The 14528-nt window shown below is 45.5% G+C and overlaps 1 protein-coding gene across 8 annotated transcripts in view; it reads left to right on the plus strand.

Moving 5' to 3' along the window:
* ANK1 (ankyrin 1) overlaps positions 1–14528 on the plus strand; it is a 58682-nt gene continuing 44154 nt past the window's right edge. For 4 of the 8 annotated variants that reach the window (XR_014949835.1, XM_021535901.4, XM_077789267.2 and 1 more), the window contains exon 1: positions 1–247. Coding sequence is in view for 5 of the 8 variants with exons in the window: in XM_021535901.4 (XP_021391576.1) it covers positions 122–247 (126 nt within the window). In the remaining 3 variants the exon portion in view is untranslated. The remainder of the gene's footprint in view (positions 248–14528) is intronic. The other 4 variants (XR_014949834.1, XR_014949836.1, XM_077789268.2 and 1 more) reach the window with 1 other exon arrangement.

Raw genomic sequence — 14528 nt, forward strand, 5'->3', positions numbered from 1 at the left:
CACACTCATCTCGGTCGACAGCATTTGAGTGAGGGGAACGTACTTCCTTGGCCAGGAATTGGAGGGTGCTGCACAGAAAGTGCAGGTGTGAGCTCTGGAGAGGACTGCAGTCTGACCAGCCATGGCTCAAGCAGCTAAGCAGCTGAAGAAAATCAAAGATATTGAGGCTCAGGCTCTGCAGGAGCAGAAGGAGAAGGAAGAATCCAATCGCAAGCGCAGGAACCGTTCTCGGGACCGGAAGAAAAAGGTCAGTGGCATTGGGGCGAGCAGCCCTATCCAGGTGCCTGTGGTTGTGACATTGAGAGCTGTTTGTGTTTGGGGGAAGGGGAGAAAATGACAGAGGGGCAGCCTGGTCCCTGTACAAACCTGTGTGCAGTCAGCACAAGAAACAGTCTGTCAAACAGAGGACAACTTTTGGGACCAGAAATCTGCTGTTTACCCTGACAGCTTGTGGGGAGTGGGGGGAGGGAGGGAGCATGGATATAAAAAAACCTAATGAAGGGGTAAGGGAAGTGAGGGGTTTATCAAGGCAGCTTAATAGACTCATTCAACCCAGTAACAGATTCGATCTCTAAGATAAAAATGCTGTTTTCTAGCTTCTTTCAGTTTCCCACAATCGCTTTTTGTGTTCAGAGCTTAGGAGGAAGAGACCCCCCAATCCCTTTGTCTAGTGAAGGAACTAATTTTATTGTCCACTCCATCCCTTGCTTAATCTGCCCCAGAATATTGAAACCAGGGCACAGCAGGAGCAGACTCCTAACAGAGAAGGCATTTTCATCTGTGGGTTCTGATGCTCCTGGGGGTAGGCTATATTTGTGCATGGGACGTGGTCATCCTTTCCTGCTGGCAGCAGGTGAGAGGAATCAGGGACAACGAAGAGATGTCTGTCTCTTATGCTAATTCCAGCATGCTGGTTCCTGGGGTCTTCCAGCTGTTTTGAGCTCTAGCCCCTCTCTAAAAAGTCACTGGCAGATTTTCTTGCTGCCAGCTTCCTGCACGAGTGGGCATGTTGCTAAGATAGCTTTCCTGCCCCTTGAAGACCTCTTGAATCTGAGTGTTCTTATCACAACATGGTCTGAGGGTATATGTACTATGCACCAGTGCAGAAAGGCAGCAAGGAGAAAGGTGAAACCAAGGATAATCAAGGATATATCTGATAGGAGGTTTTGATACAGGAATTCTTAGGTGGGCTTCTCCTCTGCCTTTAGCCAAAGTGTTGGAGACTTCCATGTGCCCCTGTGAGCAGGAGCCTCACAGCAGAGCTCTGCTTTTCAAACATCCTGGTACCTGGGCCCTGAGAGTACTGAGGAGAGTCTTGCTTTTCTTAAAGCTGGGCCAGGACAGACTGGAGAGGTCTGTGTTCACAGAGAGTAGGTTGTCAGGGGGAGATGAGTGGACACATCAGAACAGATGTGGGGTCTACAGGCAGCAGCTGGGGAGTTGAATGTGGGGGTCATTCAGCTGCCACAGTCATGTCAGATGCCTCCTTCTCCAGTGATGATAATTGTTTGGTGCTTGCAGGACCATGGCTGTTCCCTGCAGGGCCTCTTGTACTGAAAGCTGATGGAGCAGCTTGTGTCTCACATTGGCAGAGGGTTTTAAAGGGGATCTGATGTGAAGAACAACCATAACAGGACATTTTTCTCTTGGGCCAGCTGTCTCTTGTTAGCCCCTGTCCCCAAGCCTCAGTGTCTCTAGTGACAGTGTTTTTCCCGTGCAAGTCTCCTTGGGGCCAAGCGGATGCCTACCAGGAGCTTTTGAAATCTCTTATCCTGTTTTGCTGCAGCAGTTGTGGGGGTTTGATTTGGGTTAGGTCAGTGTCTGTTAGTGCCCTGTGAGCCTGCATGGGACTCGTGTCATGTCCATGCCAAAGGCCCTTGCACTGTCTGTGGGAATGTACTGAAACCACTGTGGTGTCACTGACTCCTTCTGTTCCTCTGCCAGTGCCTGCCAGCTGTATCTTGCTTTATACACAGACAAAGGCTCTTTGGGGCAGAGGCTGTTCATTCACTTGATGTTTGTACAGTGCAGAGTATCAGTGTCTTGTTATCTGGTTGAGCCCACCAAGTATAGTGAAAATATATATGAAAGACTTCCCTATGATCCAGGGAAGTCTTAGCATGACACAAAGCAGAGAAGATGGCCAGAGGGAAGGAGATGATGGCCTCAGAAGAAATATATTCTCATCCAATTCCATGTGAGCTGCTGTTATGAGCTGTTATGTCTTTAGTTTAGTATCCATTAGCATTTCCTGGAATTTTTGTGTGGTTGTATGTGTCCCATGAACTGCACGGTTGTGTCCTGAAAGAACCTTGTATTCTGTGATACTTGGAGGCAGTGAGTTCTGTTATTTAATGCTGTGTTGCCCAATAACCTTCTCCTTGGACCATAATTGTATTTGTTGCTTTCCAGTTTCCAGAGCAATTTCTTGGATTTTGTATTAAGTGCATGTAACAATAACCTGGTTGACCTTCTACTGTTCATTTTTGTGTTCTCTACCTTGTTTGTCTCTTGGCATAATGACAGTCCAGATGTATAACCTTGTAGCTCCTCCAAGATTCCCCGCACCCAACCTTTGTAACTCAAGATGATGACAATTCAGCTTTCATTTGACAGGGGCTGCATCAAGGATTTAAGGAATAGTACCTTGTCACTCATCCATGCCCCCTGTCCAGCACAGGCATACTTCTGCTTTGGGCAGACCTGCCACATGAAACAGCCAGGCATGTCCTGAAGTGTTCTGCTCTGTTCTGTGTGCTCTGAAGAATGGCTGGAGGTTGTCTCAATCTTAGGATGACCCCAGAGACCAAGTGTTCAATAGTCTTGTGTGTTCCCACATTTAATGCAACTGCTGAACTCTGAGGACTTACTAGGGCTGTGGCATGATGTGTCAGTGACTTCTGATGATGACTTGCAGACAGGAAAGTGTGATAGAGAGCAGATGTGAGCAAAAGAGAGTGTGAATTAACAGAAGTTTGCTGCTATTAGAGAATGTGCCAAGCATCATCTGGGTTGGCTTCTTCTGTCCTGCTGCAGGATCATAGCTTCATATCTATGTGTGTTTTCCTTAGAGGGGCAGTTTATAGGGAACCAGAGCCATTCTGTCATTGCTGCAGGGCTGCATGTGGAGTTTCTGATGTGGCTATCTGCACTGACAGGGAAGCAGTGATTGACAGGAATGATATCTGTGCTTTGGATGCAGCTATATGTCTCTTTTTTTTGCGGTTTTGAGAGGTAGTCATGGACAAGAACATTTCCTTCCTTTCCCTGCAGATGTGGTAAGGCTACCTTGGCAAGAAGCCCTCACTGGGAATTCATGCAGATCACTTCAAAGACAGTTCTGTCTTTGCCAGGGTCAGTGGGCAGCACCAAAACACATTGGAAAAGTGGTTTTCTGATGCTGTTTATAAGGCAGCTCTGTAGCTTGTTGTGTGAACACAGTTAGTGAGTCCTTTTTGAGTTGCATGTGACTATTGTAATTATGTATTAAAGATAGAAAATGGACCAAATCCCTTGCCAGGTATTCTGGAAGCACTGGCAGAGTTCACCAAATGGGTTGTTAGAAATGGTCCAAACTGTCCAACCCCCAGACTGGGGCCCAGAGCACTTGGCTTGCCCTTGGTCTCAAACATGCATATACAAGCAACTTGCAGCTGTACCAGGTGGTCCACAATCGATGGCTAGTGGCATTGTAACCTGACATACTTTGACTAAGACTAATAAATAAAAGTTAGTACTTCTATGAAAATCTTTCTTCCTATTGAAGTGTACTAATCCTGGTACTAAATTCAGCCTAATATTTATTTAAGTATAAACAGGGGCAGATGCCTTCATCTGCCTCTCTACAAAGATGCAGATTCCAGCTGCACTTCTCAGTGGACATACAGGACTCATGGAGGAGGAGGCTGGAACCTCTAAAATGTCTATGACAAGAGTGCTATGCAGCAAATAGCAGGAGGACTTCAGTAACAGCAGCAGTGCCAACATTGTCCAAAGAACTCATCAAGTGCATATGTAAGAGCATACTCAGCCTGTGTGCAGCATAACAGGGGCTACAGTATTAAATAGCAATCTAACCAAAAGCTTGAAGGGAAATTCTTGTGATGATTCCTATCATCATTTAAATTATTAGTATGAAAGATGTGATTCATCCTCTCAGTACATTCAGAGCAAACTTTGCTTGGGAACAAGGCTGCCTGAATTTACCTTTTTTTTTTTAACTTTTTTTTTTTTTTCACTTTTTTTTTTTTCTGGCACAGGGGGCAGGGAAGGTACAATGAGGAACAAACCTCTTTTCTCTTTCTGCTTCTGTCTACTTTCTTTGTCTTGTAAGTGTTCAAGGGTAAGACAGTCTCTTGTTATGGATTTGTAGAGCATCTCCCACAATACATTCTTGAATAGTAAGTGATTCCTAATAAGAAACTCCCTGCATAAAACTCATTGGCTTTTTTCTAGTTGATAGTTTCCTGAAAACAGCATGCAGATCAGCCTAAGGGCTCATGGATCTCCACATTACAGTCTGGCACCCATCCTTAGTGCCGTATTGTTCCTGCATGCTGCAGCAGGAAATGTTTTAGTGCTCAAGATTACACACTGAAATACGTCCTGCCAGGAGAAGCTGGGAGGGTGCTTTGGAGAAGGGAGACAAGAAATTTTTGAGAGTGGGTTTGAATTTTGTGGGAAAGCAAGAGCAAGGTGTTTCCGTTTGGCTGGAGCTCTTCCATTTGGCAGAGAGAGAGCTCTTTCTCTAGCTGGAGTGAAATGGTGGGAAAGAGCTAAGGGAGGAGAGAGGATCAAGTGATCCCCTTCCTGTATTCAGGCATGGATAAGGGATAAATGTGGGCAATTAAAAGGCTGATAATGACTGTCAGAAGAAACTTCAAGCTGAGGTGCGTGAGGTGACTGGGTAGAGGCAGCACTGAGGTAATTGTGGGGACGTGGAGGATGCTGATGAGAATGCTTTTACATGGATTAATTTTTCCATCCTTTGGAAGCTAGGGAAATGTGGTAACTAGAACAGGTGGGGAAGGGTTTGGAATGAGATCCACAAATTCAATCAGACAGAGGAGTAATTACAGATGATTCCCCAGAAGGACAGTCACACATTTGTATAGGGTGACTGTGCTTGTGCTTGTTGTGTGACAAGCAAAAGAGGTCACAGTCACTCAATGATTGTTCACTGATAGGGTGTATCAGGGTGGTCTGAGCTTAGGATTCTGAGATAGAAAATCAAGACACCTCTGTCAGAATTATGCAATAAGCACATGAGAAACTGGGGTGAGAAATCGCTGCTGGAGTGCTGCCAAGGAGCAGCCACTGGGTTTGTTCTCTCTGCTTGCCTGCATCCTTTCAAATGGCTGTTTCTTAAACCCAGCTTGCACTGGGTTTAGAGAGGATGCAGAGAAAAGAGTGATGGACAGAAGGAGAGCGAAGGATTTCAGCAGACCCAGCTTCAGATGTCTCAGAACATCCCAATGATAACTGGACTTCTGAGCTCCACTGTGTCCTGCTCCCATGGATATCTGGCCACTGTACCACCACTGGATTAGGCTACTGATATTCTTGTATTCATTGGCAGTACATCCTGCCAGAGATGTGACATGGCTGGCTGTCAGCCACCTGGGTCTTCAGGAGCTGCTGGGAGGTATGCTGGTATCTTACCTGCAAACTGGAGCTCAGTAGCAGGAGAAAGGACCATGCTGCCTGCAGAGTCTTAGAGCACAAGCTCTTAGCTCTGCTTTGTCTCCTTTCCCCATGATGGGCAGAGGGGGGGTGGGGGAGGGGGGTGAACAGGAGTGGAATATGGACATCTGGATGTGAGGGATGATGGGTAGGAGCAGAATCCACTGCTGCAGGTATTCACTGGTGGGAGAAAGCACCAGGGGAATGTTGGTGCTATTCTGCACTGCTGCTCTGCAGGCTCTTAAATTATTCAGGTAATAACAGCATCTGTATGTGCTTGGTGAGCCCACTGTGCTGAAATGAGGTGGGCAGTATCTGAAACCTTGCAGCATTCAGAAATTTGTTTCAGGAGAAGGTTCTTTCAAGCTGCGCCCTGTCCTCTGTGCCTGGCACCTCGACCAGGATGTCTGCTCCAGGAGGGCACTGGCTGAATGCAGGGATGAACCTTGCCTGGAGCAAATGCTTGCAAGAGGGTGAGTGCAAAAGACCGTGCCTTCATAAAAGTCCTGCATGTGGCAGCCTGGTGGGCTTAGCCTATCCACCATAGGAAGCTGCCTGCAGTGTGGTGAACCTGAGGCACAGCAAGCTAGATCTGAGCTCAAAGCAAAGCAGATTTATGGAGTGCTAAAATTAGAAGTTTAGTCTGAATTATGCTAATTTTTTTTTAATTGTCTAAGTGTGTCAGGATTGTTCAGAAATGTAACCTCTCTGTAATGGTCTGGAAAGGTGTAGCATCACTGGTGGTATGATGGTAGGATGGATCGAGGGTAGTAGAGATTTCTGGGTTCCCTGGCCTACTTACTTTCTTGCAGTTCTCACCTCCAGCTCTCAAAATGTCATGAGGGTAGTTTCTGAAAGCCTTAGCTCTGGATTGAATAGACCACCCTTGTTAAAACTTTCAATGAGTAGAGGGCAGCTTCCTAGGTGGAGGGAAGTTCCTGACACCTTCTCTCTCTAAGGGCTCTTCTCAGCATGACAGAACCATCTGAAAATTCACATTTTCTTTCACATATGATTATGTCATGTTTTGAGCCTCAACTCTGCAAGTAGCAGCAAAAATTCAAGCTCCCTTCCTATTTGCAAACTAGATTTTGCTGACTGGGTGAAACTTTAAGCCAGAGCTATACATCTTTGTGTAGAGATTGCAAGTTTAGGGGACTGTGCTAAATCTATGGCTTCAAAATATTGCATCCTCAGTGAAAAATCTACAGCAGAGACAAAGCAGCAGGTATTCACTGAAGTGCCTTGGGAGGAGGAGAGCAGCAGGAGAGCATTTAGAAAATAGACAAGGTTTCTATATTTATACAGAGATGAAGAAGGAAGGAGAGATTGTGCTGCGTGCGTGTTTGTGCCTGTTTGGCCAGGCCACCAGGACGATTCCTGTTTGAGAGAAAACATACTCCAGCAAGATAGCAAGCAGAAGTGAAGGCTATGGTCTGTCACTACACTGTGGTGACAGGACTTTGCAAACTTTGTAGGGTGCTTTCATGTGCCTATGTTGGAACTTTTAAATGGGAAATGCAGAGAACAGCACACTGAAACCCTTTGCAGAATATAAACTATGTTTGATTTTTAACCAGTGTGATAGTCTCTGCAAAGGAAAAATAAATATTGTCACCTTCTTACAGTGTCATGTCTCCAGCAAACTAAGGTGTCCAGATACTCTGCAGGAAATGCAGTGTATTGCGTCCATTCATGATGCCACGCATGGAATGAGGAGCATCATGTCTTTCCCAGGACTTGCTGATTACAACACCAAAGAATAAGATAAATACTATGAGAATGTGCTGTTTGGTGGGTGTGACAGACAGGTGTGGGGTGAGTGAAATACAGGTTCAGCTTTAACAATATACTTGCCTGTGTAGCAAGCTCTTTATTACAATGATCTGAATATGGAGGGGAAGAATAAAAGGTCTTTCTTTGGTCTGCCTGGAAATCAGCTCTACCTTGCTGATGCCTGAAGTGTGAGCTTTTACTGTGTGCTGTAACAATAAACATAATCTTGTAGATTCTCACACTGCTGTTTGAATCAGTAAGATTCTACTGCAAATGCTTTCCATGGATTTGATTATAGTAGTAACCATTGTGTTCTTAAATAAGATGCTAAACTTCAATAATCCAATTTTCTTGACTTGTGAATCTCTAAATGGAGTTTATCTTATTTTAGAGTGATTTTTTATTTATTTCCCCTCTCCATTTTCCTTGTGGTGAATGAAAGTATTCCGACTGACAGTGGGAAGAGGCAGTGGACTACAAGGAGGTGGTGGTGTACTAGAGAGTTCTAAGGAAGGTTAAATCTTACTGAATTGACTTTTGATGTTAAGAGTTGTCTTTACTGCAGTGGGGAGTGTTATAGTTGTTCCCATCTTTAATGCTGAGAGAGAAGTTGTGTCTGTGGAACACTGGTTTGGCTTGGGGAGGGGGAGAGGGTTCGGTGCTAGGAGATGCCGGGAGGGGATCAGTATTTGTCCTGAAGGCTTTAATTTTCTATGCTTTTTCATTCTTCAGCTCTTTGCCTGGCAGAATCATCTTAGCTCACAGTGACAGTAGGTTTGGTCCAAGCAAGAATTGCTCAGCGGAGCATGGCATGGCAGCTCTCTTTACACGCAGCTTGGACGTGCCACTGCACTGATGCATAGCAATGTGCTCCTGTTAAAGAGCAGCACGATGGTCAGCAGGCTGACCCCCTTTCTGTGAGGACTGGGGAAAATGCTTCCTGTCAGCCTGCTGTCAAATGGCTGTGGAGCTGAGACTGCAGTAAGAGGAGCTGCAGTATCACAGGGCAAAAGTATAAAATATCTGTTGCCCACCAGTACTGTATCAGCAAAACTGCCTTTCAAAACTTGTAAACTTGTCCCTGCCAGTGGTGAGATGTGCTTCTCAGACCTGTCAGGGAAGTCCTCCAAGGCCAGCAGCATTTCAAAAATGCATAGCAAAACCACCTTCTCTCCATTCAAAAGGTGAGGCAGCAGCATTTGTGTATCCTGACAACATTTCACAGGGATCAGCAGCACTTGCCTGCAGGGCTCCTCAGTATGTTTTGTGGCACCACCATCATTTTCTGCACAGGGTCAATGAGGGACATTCATTCTACCTTTCCTGTATAGCCAGACGCTGTGGCTGTAATTCTCTAATTGAAGATATTTGGGAAGAGGAGCTGACATCTTTCACTAATTCACTTTGCTTTAAAGTCATGCCTTGGAGCTAAGAAAGCTGTGAAGACTCTTGGAGCAGCTGATTGAGAGGCTCTGCTCACAGCTGTAATGATGATGCAACTTCCTTATGAAACTGGGAGATAAGGTTCATCACTGAGAAGGGGCATGCATATTGAGAGCTTTAGTCTGACCAGACTTTTTCTTTGCAGAGGTGGTGTGGGTTTTGTCTGTTTTGTTAGGAATAAATGCAGCATTTTGCCTGGAGAAGGTGCACCATATTAAGATATGAACCTGTAGTTTTTTCTTGACAGTAAAAACCTATTGTAAAACACTGAGGAGAAAAAAAAAGAGATATCAGAAAAGGAAGAAGCTTCAGAGTTTCCTTTTTTGTTCTTTGGAGATTTCTGGGGAAAAAAACAAACACCACAAATGAAGTACGTAACATGATTTTTGTCCTCTTTCTGGAGCTGCAGCTGCTGCAGTCAGCTCCCCACCCTCAAGCTGTCTGCTGTTTACTGTCAAGCTTTGCCAGCAGGTTGCTGGGATTATATTAGACTTTTTTAATAACAAAAAGTGCCTGGAAAACATATATATATAATTTTTGCATTTACATTAAAAGAGGTATATGACATGCCAGATTGGGAAGTGCCAAGAAACAGCAAAGATTCAAGAAATCTCTCTAAGTGCCCAACCATGAAAACAAGGACATAATTTTGTCTATGTTTTTAAAGATCAACATGAATAAACATGTTTGGAGGATGTTATGCCTCTGAAGAGGCACTAAGGGTTGCAATAAAGTAGGAGGACAGAGTAAAATGCTGGAGGCTTCCAGAAGGCCCATGTTCCAAACCATGGTCAGTAGGTAACTCAGCAAAGCAGCTGTAATAGAATTGGTACTCTCACACATCTGCCACAGTGGACATCCTGGCTAAAATGGTTTCTCAGCCTCTGCCTGCTGGCAGGTGAAAATGGCTCGTCTTTTCTGTTGAAAAGTCCTTGAAGAAGTCAAAAGAGGAAATAATAGGTTTTCTTTACTGTTTAATTCCATTCATAAACAAGCACAGCCTTAGTAGTCCCTGTAAAGCAGATACTTAGGCTCCCTCAATAAGTTAAGAGGAGGAATTCTAAAGTTCCCATTGAACGGCTTTTGTGAGCCTGATATCCAGCATCCTCTATAGTGCTGTCAAAGATGCTATGATACTTTTCACAATAAAGTGTTTGTGTGCATGGACTGACTCTTCTGTTCAGCAGAAATCTTTCTTAGCATTCTGCTTTTTTAAGCCACTTCTTTCCCCAGCTCCTAGGGCTGCTGGAGGCTGTCTCCTCTCAGTCCATGTATGGGATCACTACTTTAGCAAGAGGGTGAAAGACTACAAGGAAACTTTGCAGCTGCAGAGTAGGCTGAATCTTAAAATGAAAGTGGTGGGAATGACAAAGTGCAGGACACATGTTGTCTATGTAGAAGAGAGACTACTCTCTGAAGTAGGAAACTACTTCAGGTTTCTTTGTTTCATATTGTAAAGCAAATTCTGTCAGAAGTCTGGCATAAAAATCCCTCCGATGTTTCAAATCTTTATCTCTGCCCCTACACATCAGAGCTTCTTGGCTTGTACTGAACCATTCTGACCTGGCAACTCAGTAAGGTAGGTAGATGCAGGGCCAATAAAGCATTTCCTGGCACTGGCAGCACTTTTTTTGCAAATCCTTGGGGAATCATAGTGCTGAATGCTACAAGAGTGTTAATTCTATCAGGTCAGCAATAGTGCAGTCATAAGCTCGGAGGTGTCCTTGCCATGCAGGGGATCTCTGTGCGCTCCTGGAGAGGGGATCAGACCACCAGCTCCTCCTGTGGTTGGCACAACTTTTGTGTCATGTGGAATTACTTCGTTCTCTCTGCTGTGATGCAATGGAAGACAGGGACTATGTTGTGCTGCATCTTCCTTGGCTCTGCTGGCTGTTCTGGCTGTTCATCCTTTCCCAGATTCCTTGTTAATGGCTCTGGGGCCAGCACTCTTATGGAGCTCAGCTCCCAGCACCAATAAAATGGAGTACCAGCATCCTGTTTTTTATCACTTGGGGGAAGGGGGATTTTTTTATTAATAACCCAAATTACCCTGTGAAATGGCACTTGTCTGATGTTAAATATTAAACTCCCTTAAGTGGGTGAGCTGGGGCACAGCAGCAGCAGTGTGCTGGTAGTGATGGGCTGTGGTGGAAGATGAAGTGGTGCTGGACAGCATTAATACTTTCTCCCTGGAGGGTCTTCCATCCTCAGGGCAGCCAGGTGCTCTTGCACACATCTCCAATGGCATTTTTCCAGCTTCCAAATGGCATTTTTCATACTTTAAACATTTTGCATGCTTTGAGCAGATCTGAACATCAAAGGCTGGTGGATCCTGGCTCTGGTGTTACCATGGCAACAGCAGCTGAGAGGATTTGGATGTTTCTGGGATGAGATTTTGCTGCTGGGTGTGTTGGGCAGAGTGGGGCTGCTCTTCTCACATCAGTGCCATTGTGGGCATCGTGCTGTGTGAGGGGATGGTCTGGCCCAGCCTAGGAGTACTGTGGTGTAGACCTCTGTGTCTGAGCTGCTCACCTCAGCTCCCTCCAGTCTGGGAGAGGAGGAGGGAGCCCCTCCCATGCTATGCCACATGTGGAAGTAGGTCAGCTGAATTATACCCTTAGATATGCTCATTTCTCTCTGTTGACTCTCAAGGGAGCTAAGCATTGAGCCTTGCTAGAAGTGCTGACTCTGTAGGAGCCCAAAACTGCTTCAGTGACCCTAGCCTTGGGATGTTTGCTTCAGGTGCCTCTTCTACCCCACTGCAGCTCCAAGTATGCTGGATACAGTAGATTTTCAGGAGTGAACCTAAAGGTGAATACTGTGAAAATCTGATATTGATCTGTCTGGGTAGCGTGCTACAGCAGCACAGTCAAGGGGCTGCTGTCGATCCTCACTGTGACTCTGTCAAGCTGTGTGTCCTGGGCAAAATGGCCCATCCTCCTCCTTGTGTGCTGTAAAATGGCCTCTGGGAATTCATTGCTGTTCTGTGAACATTACTCATTTGGAAGACTCCAGCATCTCCGGCCAATATCTGCTGAGGGGACAGGCATATGTGTGACTTATTTGGACGTGCATGTAGCAGATGTCCTTCGGGGGGTGGGAGGAGTTGGGGGGGTGCTGTGTGTGTGCAGATAGGCACTTGAGACAGATGGGTGGTTTGATGCAGGAAAGCAGGTAATTCTGAGCACCCTGCCTATTCCTTGTGCTGTCACAGCAATAGACAACACTCAGACTTGTGATCTCAGTGCTGCTGGCCACCGCATACTAAAGCAGAAAATATTTTGTCAAACTGCCTGAACATGACAGGGCAAGATCATTTTGGCACAGGCTGTGGTATTTAGGTATAGTGCAGACCTCAGAGACTGGGTGGCTGAGAATAAAGGTACACTGAAATTGTAGGGCAAGATCTGAGCTCTTGCTCTCTGGCTTGAGGCTCAGGTGCAGAGCAGATTTCTTTCCAAGAGGAGCAGAGTGCAGCCTGCCAGGTGGGGACTATACATTCATCTTTTCTCACAGGAGGTCAGTCTCTGCTGCCTCCAGGCATGCACTGCAGCCAAATGATGGAAATCTCTTTGTCTCGAGATTCCCAAAGAGGCATAACATTTAGACATTTCTTAGTTATCGGTAGACTTGCAGTTACAGCAGGACCAGTGGATTCAACAGGGTCAATAGCTGGGGTGGATTAACTGCAGCCTGAGAACGGTCTTGTTACATCTTTCAGATTGTGCCTGTCTGAATGAAAGTTGAAATTTGCACCTTGAGCAGTAATTAAGAAGTGATTTGCCCTTGGCCCATATTGTGGGCATAATGCCAAATTCTGAGTTCCCAGAACTGGGAATTTTCAGATTCAGGCAGGGTTAGGTGATGCTTTTTGCTCTCAGAACTGCCTTGTCTCTAAGAGGGGTCAAACAGTGAGTGCTAATCCTGTGGGTGAGGTGTGTTCTGGTCCACTGGATAACAGAGCTAGATGCAGAGGTTGCTGAACAACTTTATCTGTGCAATTATCTTTTTTGCAGCCAGAATAGCATAGTACTAAGCTGTAGCATAAAAAATGGGACATAAATATTCCTTTCCTTTGGGGGCTTTGCAGTTCTTTCATGTCTTCACCCTGAGAATCTGAGTTTCTGAGTTTTTATGCTTGAATAAGTATAAATAAGGTAAATCAGTGTGATGACATTTTCAATTGTGTTGCCTGGCTTGCCCAAATGATGAACAAAAAGAGCACTTGATAAGTCATGGTAAGATGCCAGAGAGGCACATGCTATGAAGCTGTCTGCTCAGTATGTGTGCAGGGAGGGGCAAAAGGCTGCTGAAACATCTTGGTTTGGGGCTCAGACTGCTTCCTCTCCAAGAACTAAATTGTGGTTGTGCTGGTACAAGGCAGATATCTCTTGGAGTAAGAGAGCAGCCTGATTCATCTCCAAAGTCATGCCTTAGGAGGCAACAGTACACAGTTCAAGGAACACAACCTTAAGAAGATCTATTCAATTTGTATTTCTGAATTCCCTTTGGGAATCTCAGATTAAATGGTTTCTTACATCAGGACTATGACAGGAAGAGATTTGTTATTTCTAATAGGTGCTGAGCTTTGTAGACCCAGTCCCTTTGTAAACCCATTTGGTTTCTTTTCATTTGTTCTGTGCTTCTGCATGCCTGTTTTTAGACTGATTTGGAGAGATTTGGCTTCCCCATCATCCCCCCAACAACAAAGGAGGTGGAGAGGCAGCTAGAGAGCAAAGGCTGGCATATTTGTGTACAGCAAATCTTTGTCTCCCTCCCACCACATCACATTGCACAACTCCTCCTTGGATGGAAAGGTGAAGAGCAGATGTCGGTGTGGATCCCTCACATGCTTCCTGTGTTGCTCATGGCTGATGATTCCAGCACTTTGGAAGCTGAGCACCAGTGGCACCTATGGACTTCCTGTGAAGTCACAAATCACCATGCCAGAAGCCACAACCACCACAGGACAGCAAAGCCTCAGCTGTGTGATGTTCTGAGGGCTGCCTGCTCTGAGCTGCAGCATTTATCTCTGCTCTGCAGAGCATCCTTATCCACTTATTTATGCCTGCATCAATCCTCTCTTCCAACAGGAGGAAGTGGCCTGACAGCGCCACTGTTTTTCTGTGTACCTGCTGTTATCCATGGCTGGGCAACAGTAGCAGAATTGCTAAACATTTAAATTATTCATCTTCTGTTGTTGACTCAGCTTTAAAACTACATTGACATTTCCTGAGATAATAGCTTGCTGACTGGAACCTGGGAGCTTGGCTGGTCCTGGGAGCCTCAGCAGGCGACAGGAGCACAGGGAGTGTTTGCCTCTCTAAGGAGAGAGGGGACATGCTGGAGTAAGGTGAACCTGTGTGTATCCATGACCTTGCACCAGGAGAGTACTGCAAGTGCTCAGGAGGGAGCAGCTCCCTTCAGTGGCTGCAGCCCTGGACTTATCCTAGCCTCATTTCTCAAGTGTCTGAGTTCAGGAGGGGTTGTGCTTCTTTTCCTGGACAAAGGCACATACAGCTTCCTCAAAATATTAAAGCCTGTTTTTATGCTATTTACTTTTCTCGAAGGTGATGTCTTTAGGGTTCTCTGCTGCACACATTACACTCCTCATTCCCTTAAATGAA

This window comes from Lonchura striata, chromosome 22 (assembly GCF_050655825.1).
Source record: "Lonchura striata isolate lonStrDom1 chromosome 22, ASM5065582v1, whole genome shotgun sequence".
Taxonomy (NCBI): domain Eukaryota; kingdom Metazoa; phylum Chordata; class Aves; order Passeriformes; family Estrildidae; genus Lonchura; species Lonchura striata.